The sequence below is a fragment of the Lactuca virosa genome, chromosome 7 (genome assembly GCF_052849685.1).
Source record: "Lactuca virosa cultivar CGN04683 chromosome 7, Lactuca_virosa_CGN04683_v6, whole genome shotgun sequence".
NCBI lineage: Eukaryota > Viridiplantae > Streptophyta > Magnoliopsida > Asterales > Asteraceae > Lactuca > Lactuca virosa.
In genome coordinates, this window is record NC_136432.1 from 75708134 (window position 1) to 75717738 (window position 9605).

A 9605-nucleotide genomic window follows, 5' to 3' on the forward strand; every position below is an offset into this window, starting at 1 on the left:
GTATTTTACACATAACTATGACTATATAGAAAATATTATTGTGGATGTGTTATGAGCAGATCACATGAAGAGTATGTTGTACAGACCATGTTCATTGAGGGTTACATTAAAAAAAGCACTAATAATAATAAAAAAAAATACATTTTTTATGTTTTTTTAACTTTAAAATAATATGATGATGGAAAGTGCACAGGTATATGCAATTCACAACTCTTAAAATCATTCCCATTTTAAACCCCCGAGTTATCACCCAATCATAATTTATCTATCCCAACGCCTCAAATAACTGTCATATTACAAAGTAAGGACCAATACAACAAAAAGATTTAATAGAAGGGACGTTTCATTCTTTCTAAACTATCCTTACTATATGCAACATATTTCTTACCAAAAATCCTGCGACCATACGTGGCACTCACCAAGTCTATGATTAGAGGGAACTGCAGAGTCACAAATGAAGTAATTGGTAGGCATGTCAACACAACTATTGGTGTAAGAATTCTTGAGTTTCTTTGACCAAATACAAGGTACAACGTTGCACCAAAAGCTATTATCATGGCTGTGGTTGAGATGAACAAGGTGGCCAAACCAATAATCAACTTTGTCGGCAACTTGAAGAGGAAGTCTTGTTCAGCAAAACGTGCAGTGAGAATTGACAAAAACATTAACAATGAAGTAACAGCTGCGAATAATGATATGGCATCTGATATTGCAAATATTGTGAAGGCAGTGTGGTTTGTAAAAAGTGGTATCCCAGTGTCTTGATTGTTTCCTCCTGGCACTGTAATAGCAGCTGCAAACACAATGGTGGTGATCAATGCAGCTGTAATAGTGTAGGACTCGGCAGTTGCCTTCATCCATTTTTCTCCCTCAATCACCAACTCCTTGTGTTCTCTTGTAAATACCATTTGAGGTGTTTCGTCGAAAGAGTTCTTCTGTTTGATGTTTAGTGGACACACAAATCCTTCGACTTCCTACAAGATTAGATTATGTTAAGCATACTTTATAAATAAGTTTTGTTCTTGAAACATTATATTCGTACCTTAAACCACTGTAGTTCACTTTGTATCTGTAAAGCTGCTCCCGATATGAGATTAAGTTTGTTGGTAGGTGCCAATCTTGCAGCCAGATGTAATAGGTTATTCCCAGAAGAGTCCTTGATTGTTCTGTAAATATTCTTATGATCGCTCATATGATATAACAGGTTGTAAACCTTTTCGGAGCGATTTATCACAGCATATTGAATAATGTTGTGGCCATCTTTGTTGGTACTCCAAATTGCATTTTTGAAGAAAGGCACAATCCAGTGTACAACCTCGTATGCATTTTCTCTTATGGCTTCAAAAATTGGATTTGTATAACATCGATGGAAAGAGTTCGGGTCATTTTTATGTTTTATCCGTCTACATACTGTCTCTAATAGCTCCATAGCATCAGCATGAACTTGAACTCTCTTTATAATAAATGGTCGCACTGAAAGACCAAATGAACATGTCAAACAAAGAACTGTACTCTTCTTTCTCTTCCATTTTTAGTTATACAATGATGGTAACTGTCGGTTCATCTTACCTAACATCTTAAGGATTCGCGGGAAAAGAAAAATCAAATAAAAAATCCCTGCATTACACGATAGATAGTTTGTTAGACTTATGTGGTTATGCAATGTGCAACCACGAAATTAGAAGGTGCTACAACAAATTTTTTGTGAGTTGCAATTTTAATATGCATGTGGAATCAAATAATAGATAGTGAAAACAACACAGAACAAATCTTGGACTAATGAATTACCCCTAATAATACTGTAAGTAACAAACAGCAACAAGCTCTTGGATGTAATCTGGAAACATCACAAAAAGTTTGCAAGAATTCAGCTCCTTTGTAATGCATTATTTCAGTCCCTTCAAAGTATAAAATCGGTGTAGAGGAAGTTCGTTAGAGAAGCCTTATAACAAATTGAGAAGGTAAAATCTTGCAGAATCAAGATAGAAAGCAACAAACCAGCGTATGCTTCAACTTTATTAAGTTCAGATGGGAAATTCTGAGCTATAGCCATCAGCACAGCGTCAGTATCCACTCTATTGAGATGCCTCATCAAATCATTTGCCAAGTCTAAGTATATTTCAAAGTTAGTTGTTGCATTTATGTGGTTAGTTTTTGGACTTTTGACATAAAAGTCCAAGTTTTGTCTCTATGACACGATATTTTGTTCGTTATTGTCTAAAATTTGCGAATTTTTTTTTTTCATTAGATGATTTTCATGTTAAATTTGGAAAACATACTTAGGTAAAAACATTAAAGATTTGTAAATTTAAGGGTTTTTTTTTCAAATTGTAAACTTAAGGGAAAAAATGATTTCTTTTGACAAACTATAAGCATTAACACACCTAAAATGTGTTGGGTTAATCGGTTTGAAAAGCAAATTTTATAGTCAAGGGCAATATAGGAAAATTACTATATTTTGGTTTTGTTTTATCTAGTATGTAGGTATTAGAGTTTGAGTAGGTTTCTAATCCAATTAGTATATATAGATGTAATAGTTTGAACTCTAAATTTAAGTGCTGTGGTTCTCATAAATCGTTGTGTGCAAGTCAAGAATTTATTTTTCTGTTTTGTTCTTCGTTTCTCCCCAGCACACAACTAAATTGTTTTAGTTTAGTTTCTTACACTTGGTATCAGAGAGCGGTTTCGTTGAAGGGGGTGTGATTTGAGGTTGATTAGAAACAATCCCGATTTCTTTTAATCGGGCTTGTGAGAGACTAACCGGAGGCGCGGAGTAAACGAACGGGAAGACGTCAAAGCGGATGGCTTTGATTCGGTTCGTTTTGCGGGTGACGGAAGACGGTAAAGGTGGTCGTGACCTTGTCTTGTTGTCCGGTGGAAGAGTGCTCTCGGAACAAGCTTGATTAAAGAAGTCGGGGTTAAGGAGAAAAGGATGTCGTTGGTTAAAGAAGGAGGTTCATTGACATATCAAGTTCCGGTTTTGACTCCAACGAATTATCCGGTGTGGGCGGTTAAAGTCAAGTCGATTATGGATGCACATGGCATATGGGAGACGGTCGAACCGAAGACGTTAGATAAAGCACCAGATCAAAAGAAGTCAAAACAAGCTCTTGCTTTTTTGTTTCAAGCGATACCCGAAGACATGGTGTTGCAAATGGCGAGTTACACCGACCCAAAGCAAGTGTGGGATGGGCTAAAAACACGGTATTTGGGAGTGGATCGGGTGAGAACGGCTCGACTTGCAACCTTAAAAAGGGAGCTTGAAAGTTTACGCATGAAGGAGGATGAAACGGTTGATGATTTTGTGACAAAATTATCCGGTTTAGCGTCAAAAGCAAGGAGTCTTGGATATGAGCTTGAAGAAGGTGATTTGGTAAAAAGGTTACTAGATTCGATGCCTAAGTCGTTTCTTCAAATCGTGGCTTCAATAGAGCAATGTTTCGAGTTGGATTCAATGTTATTTGATGAAGCGGTTGGTAGATTGAAGGCATACGAGGAGCGTATAAGAGGAACCGAGAAAGTGGAGGACACTCAAGGTGGGTTGTTGTTGGCTAGTGATGAAAAGTCACATGTTTGTAAGCATTGTGGCAATGAACGTTCAAATCGGGATGACTTTGGACGTGGCCGGGGAAGAGGTCGGGGGTCCGGGAGAAGTCGAGATAGTAATGAACGTGTCCGGGATAAAAGTCACGTTAGATGTTACAAATGTGGTGAGCTTGGTCACTATAAAAACGAGTGTCCTAAATGGGAAAAGGAAGAAGCGGGTCTAATCGAAGAGGAACCGGCATTGTTTTGAACGAGTGGTTCGTATGACCAAACCGATTAAGGGGGTGATTGTTGGGTTAATCGGTTTGAAAAGCAAATTTTATAGTTAAGGGCAATATAGGAAAATTACTATATTTTGGTTTTGTTTTATCTAGTATGTAGGTATTAGAGTTTGAGTAGGTTTCTAATCCAATTAGTATATATAGATGTAATAGTTTGAACTCTAAATTTAAGTGCTGTGGTTCTCATAAAACGTTGTGTGCAAGTCAAGAATTTATTTTTCTGTTTTGTTCTTCGTTTCTCCCCAGCACACAACTAAATTGTTTTAGTTTAGTTTCTTACAAAATGGTCGCATGGACAAAACTGTCACATTTTGACAAACTTAAGGACTTTTATATCAAAAGCCCTTAATTTTTTTTGAATCCTATAGCTACTTACCAAAATTCTTTGAAGAAATAACAGAAACCAGAAGCTCGTCACCACTTGTGCCGTAAAACAATGTATCCTTCTCTATGTCAGTATTCATCTGAACCAGCAAAAAATGAGATGTTTCGGTATGCATACCGGAAAGAGCTATGGCTAGTGATGTGTGACCCTCTTTGTTCTTAGCCAACAACAAATCTCGGTTTCTTTCCACCAAGATCTTAGCAGCTTCAGTGTAGCCAATAATAGCGGCAACATGAAGTGGGGTGTTACCATCTGAATTCCGCACAGCTGACAATCGTACGTTCTCGGGTATCAATTTAAGCAGGTTTAATATGAATTGTGGCTTTTGGGTAGTGCCCACTGCTACATGGAGTGCTGTGTTTCCATTATTGGTGATTTTCTCTATGGAAGTAACTTTGTGTTTCCTTTTTGTTTCAAGAACTAAATCCCAATCTCCTGATCGAATAGCACGGTCCAAATGTTCGTGAGCCTCTGCTCTTTCTTCTTCGTGTTTATCTAAATTTGCATATTAATTGTTATGAAGGTAAACAAACTATAAGATAAAAAAATATGTGTTGTAATATTCTAATCTAAGCTAATCATTAGGGATATGGAAAGAAAAATGGTAAGATACATGCATGTAGCATTGTCATCTTGCCACACTACATGTTCAATTAGCCATTTAAAAGGGGATGACTTGTCATAACACTTTTTCATATTAGTAAAAAAAGTGAGAATAAAAATTGATTTTTGACTCTCTCCCATCTACAAGAAGTTTCCGAACTCCTTGCCATGCCATGGTCAAGGGGCAGTGTTTCTATGTCATGCTACTGTCAATACCAGCATGCCCATGAGTGGCACCGAACCATTCCCTCTAGCCTTATAAGGTATATGAACCTTTGAATACGATAGCCATGGGAATCATAACAGATTCTATTTGTTGTACCTTCCTTGGTTAAACAATTTGCGGTTGACAAATTTTTTCTAGTAATATATATATATATATATATATATATATATATATATATATATATATATATATATATATATATATGGTTGAGCTATTATGCGAATTAAAAAAACGTGAGAATTTGCGAACTATGCATCAACAATTGAAAACTACGCGTCAGCAATCATATAGACTGCGACGCAGCTATGCATGTATAAATTGGTAGTGCATATATATGAAAATTTTTCAAAAAAAATAAAACGTCAAATGTTATTTTGAGCCTAAAAATTGCTTAGACGCTGCATTTCGTTAATATTTGTGGTTTCGATTTTGAAAAGGGATAACTGCAATAAAGTCCCTACATATTGGTCTTATAATCGATTTAGTCCATATATTTATTTTTTATTCAATTAAGTCGCAAATACCGGTAATTGTATTCAATTTAACCCTTTGACCCGGTCAACAGGTCATCCAACTTTCAAAAATTATATTTTTGGCCCAGATTTCAAAATTTATTACAAATTTGGTCCAAATTTTACACTTTTGGCCCAAATTTTAAATTTTGTTACAAATTTGGTCCAAACTTTACCCTTTTTGCCCAAATTTTAGAATTTTATTATGAATTCATCCTAAATTTAGTTTTTTTAACAACTTTTTTTTCTCAAAAAAATTGTTTCTAATATGTTTTTTCTTTATAAAATCATATTTATAGAAAAAAACGTATTTTCACATAAAAATCTTATATTTTCTATATAAAAACTTCTTTTTAAAACTTTTTTGTAAATGAAGTATCTAGTTATAAAAATATATATTTATTAAGTATATAAATATATACAAAACTGTTTTTATAAAAAAAAATGTATACAAAAACGTATTTTACAAAAAAAAATGTATACAAACACCTATCACCTTTGTGTGTGTGTGTATATATATATATATATATATATATATATATATATATATATATATATATATATATATATATATATCCACACAAATAGGTGTGTATCTATTTTTTTTATAAAAACGTGTTTGACTAATTTTTTATATAATACGTGTTTGTATACATTGTATAAAATCGTGTTTGTATACATTTTATAAAAATGTGTTTAAATAATGTTTTATATAATACGTGTTTGTATATATTTTATAAAATCATGTTTGTATACATTTTATAAAATGTATACAAACACGTATTATATAAAAAATTATTCAAACAAGTTTTCATAAAATAAATGTAAACAAACAAGATTTTATAAAAAAAATATAGATAAAATAGGTGTTTGTATACGTTTTTTTTTTGTAAAATACATTTTTGTATACATTTTTTTATAAAAACGGATTTGTATATATTTATATACTTAATAAATATTTATTTTTATAACTAGATATTTCGTATAAAAAAAACTTTTTAAAAAAGGTTTTTATATAGAAAATATAAGATTTTTAAGTGAAAATACGTTTTTTTGTATAAATATGATTTTATATAGAAAAAACATATTAGAAACAATTCTTTGAGAAAAAAAGTTATAAAAAAAAACTAAAGTTAGGATGAATTCATAATAAAATTCTGGGCAAAAAGGGTAAAGTTTGGACCAAATTTGTAACAAAATTTAAAATCTGGGCCAAAAGTGTAAATTTTGGACCAAATTTGTAATAAATTTTGAAATCTAGGCCAAAAATTTAATTTTTGAAAGTTGGATAACCTATTGACCGGGTCAAAAGGTTAAATTGAATACGATTACCGGTATTTGGGACTTAATTGAATAAAAAAAATATATAGGGACTAAATCGATTATGAGACCAATATGTAGGGACTTTATTTCAGTTTTTCATTTTAAAAAATGATGTCTCTATTAGTAGTTCTTAAGTTCGCACAAATATTTATGTTTTCAAAAGATTTGCGTGTATATATATATATATATATATATATATATATATATATATATATATATATATATATATATATATATATATATATGTCGAATATAAAAGTATATTTTAGTAATAAACATTTCAATCAAAGTAGGGTTAATATCATAAAAAAAAAACTTATATATTCAGTTTTTTTTTAATTAAACTACATTTTTAATTTTCTGAAAAGACCTTATTTTTTTCCTTGAAAATCCCTTTAATTTTTTTTTTCAAATAACCCCACAACACTTAAGTTTTTATTATTTTTCTTAAAAAAATGCACTCACATTTAACAAGTTTTTTTTCGTAAATAATTGCTAAATGGTCAAATTAATAAAAGAAGCATGATCTTTTTCAAAAAAAAAATAAATAAAGTAAGGTTTAATACTGAAAAAAATACTTTTATGATATTAACCTTTAAAAGAACATATCATTTTAATATATCATTTTTAATAGAGTTAAGTTTTTTGTGTTTTACAACTAATAGGTACATGAGTATAAGCATTTTTTTTTTTTTTTTGAAATTTGAAACTTTAAATGGATGGGACGTAGACAAAATACGTAATAAATGCTTGTTTCATCTAATGTATACAACAGAGTGATTTTCTAACCAAATATCATTTAGGTGGGTCCCGAATTTATGCAGGTTGTTACGAACAAATTTTAGACTTAGGCTATAGGAAAAATATGGGCCGTTAAAATACATAAATGTTATCAAATTTTTTATAACAACTCAATGATTGAAAGAAAATTACTCTTAGGTTCCGTTTGATACGCATCTTTCCAGGTCCAAACAGATCTTTCCGGTTGAATAGACCGGAAAGACTGTTTGATTTGCACAAAAAAATGGTCTTTTCCGGTACGATATGTCTTTCTGAGAAAGCCTTAAAATCATATCTTTCTGCCTGAATGGGCTGCAAAGACAATTATGCACCAAACCCCGCCTCTTTCTTTCTTTCTTGGATTATTAATTTTTTTTAAATAACTTTTTTTAAATTTATTTTTTTTGAATTATTACTTTTTTTCATCATTCAGCACAGTCAATCAAATTTACAATCAAACAGCATAGTTTCTTCCCAGTCAGAAAACTTTTCCAAACAGCACTTTACCAGACAGCATTTTCCCAGCCAGAAACTATCAAACGGAACCTTAGTATCTTCTAAATATAACACTTTCTATTAAAAAAAGATAAAAAATTAAAAAAATAATAATAATAATAATTGGGCCCTTTAAAAGATGGATCTGGACGCCCCTATCGCCCAAGTACAACGGGCCTGAATTTATTGAATCATGTAGGAATGTTTCATATATAAACATTTAAACCCTTATTTTACGTACTAATATTGTATCTAAAATAATTTAATCACCAACTCAAAGAAAAGATAGTTTTGTAAACAAAAGATTGTACCTGCAACAACAGGAGGCAGTTGTGGAAGAACAGCATGACCATACATTGTCTGCAGTTCATTCCACACATCCATTGCACTGCAATCTGCTTCGGTCTGTTGATCTGTGAGACGATCCAAAACACACCCGAGTGTCTCTTTCGAGAGTGAACCAAGAATCCAACCTTTGACAAGAGAATCAGATCTTGTCCACAGCCAGTGAATGTTAGGGTCACCCACTTTCTCCTTCCCGGAAACAATCCTTTGAGGGCTTACAAGTGTTCCATCGATGAAACCAAGCATAGCATGACTCTTTAAGAGACATAGCGTCTGTGTTTTCCAAATACGATACTCATCTTTACAACTTAGCTTAAAGGTAACAAAATTGGGAGCACAAACATGTGATGGGTATGGGTATTCTTCTTCTTCGATTTCAAGTGTGATATGTGGATTAGAACTTGAGCTTGCCATCTTTGTATGTTTGTTTCTTTTCTTTCTGTGAATCCTGCTTCCAACTTCTTACATATTTATGCTAGAAAAAGATGGAGTTGACTTGCTTGCTGAGACAAGATACATGACGCATTGGAGATGGCGTCGACCCCACCTAATAGTTAAAGCACAACTAACATAGTAATAAGTTATTTAACAGGACTATTCACAGATGTTAGTAACGTTAGTTGTTGGCTAGTTAGATATTTAATTTTAGTTGTTGGCTAGTTAGATATTTTGTTAAGCTCATGATAGATAGAACAGCGTAGTATAGCTCTATGTACTGTATTTTCCATTTTATTCAGTTTAACAGAGAAAATGTTCTTCAATCTTCATTTCTCAAACTTTAGTAACAACTTGCGATGGTGTTTGTTTTCATACGTTTCTATTAACCTTGTATTTGAAAATGTGCTACCTAGCTGTTCTTAGCTCGGAGTTTGGACACAAACATGTGATGTTGATGGTTATGGATGAGTTAGAGTTTTCGTCTGTCATTTGTATAGAATTCTTGTATTTTTTTTTTTTAATCTTCTTACATATTTAAGGTAGAGACGGAGTTTACATGTAGTGCTGACAAAAGCCATGTTATGCTAATATCAATTGTTTACTAACTAATTACTGAGGCAAGATCCAAGAAACATGGGAGATTGCATATTTCACACCTAATCCCCACTTAC

At 32.3% G+C, this 9605-nt stretch overlaps 1 protein-coding gene across 2 annotated transcripts; it reads right to left on the minus strand.

The window, feature by feature from the left end:
• Positions 1–218: 218 nt before the first annotated feature.
• LOC145123294 (uncharacterized) lies at positions 219–9005 on the minus strand. 2 transcript variants are annotated; one of them, XM_079058509.1, is made up of 6 exons: positions 8463–9005; positions 4204–4707; positions 1999–2109; positions 1789–1898; positions 1570–1617; positions 1342–1473 (listed from the first exon to the last, which is right to left on the minus strand). In XM_079058509.1, the coding sequence occupies exons 1-5, from the start codon at positions 8908–8910 to the stop codon at positions 1603–1605; spliced, it is 1188 nt and encodes a 395-aa protein (XP_078914635.1). In that variant the 5' UTR covers positions 8911–9005; the 3' UTR covers positions 1342–1473; positions 1570–1602. The 2 variants fall into 2 exon arrangements, with proteins under 2 accessions (XP_078914634.1, XP_078914635.1); XM_079058508.1 differs by lacking the exons at positions 1789–1898; positions 1999–2109; positions 4204–4707 and adding an exon at positions 219–974 and having other exon boundaries at positions 1043–1473.
• Positions 9006–9605: the final 600 nt, after the last annotated feature.

Bases quoted from the DNA above. Each gene is read 5' to 3' on its own strand.
- LOC145123294 (XM_079058508.1), bottom strand. From the start codon at position 8,910: ATGGCAAGCTCAAGTTCTAATCCACATATCACACTTGAAATCGAAGAA. The intron at 1,618-8,462 runs GTACAATCTTTT...CGTGTAATGCAG, and splicing joins ACTGCCTCCTGTTGTTGCAG to GGATTTTTTATTTGATTTTT. The intron at 1,474-1,569 runs GTAAGATGAACC...TTGGTCTTTCAG, and splicing joins GCGAATCCTTAAGATGTTAG to TGCGACCATTTATTATAAAG.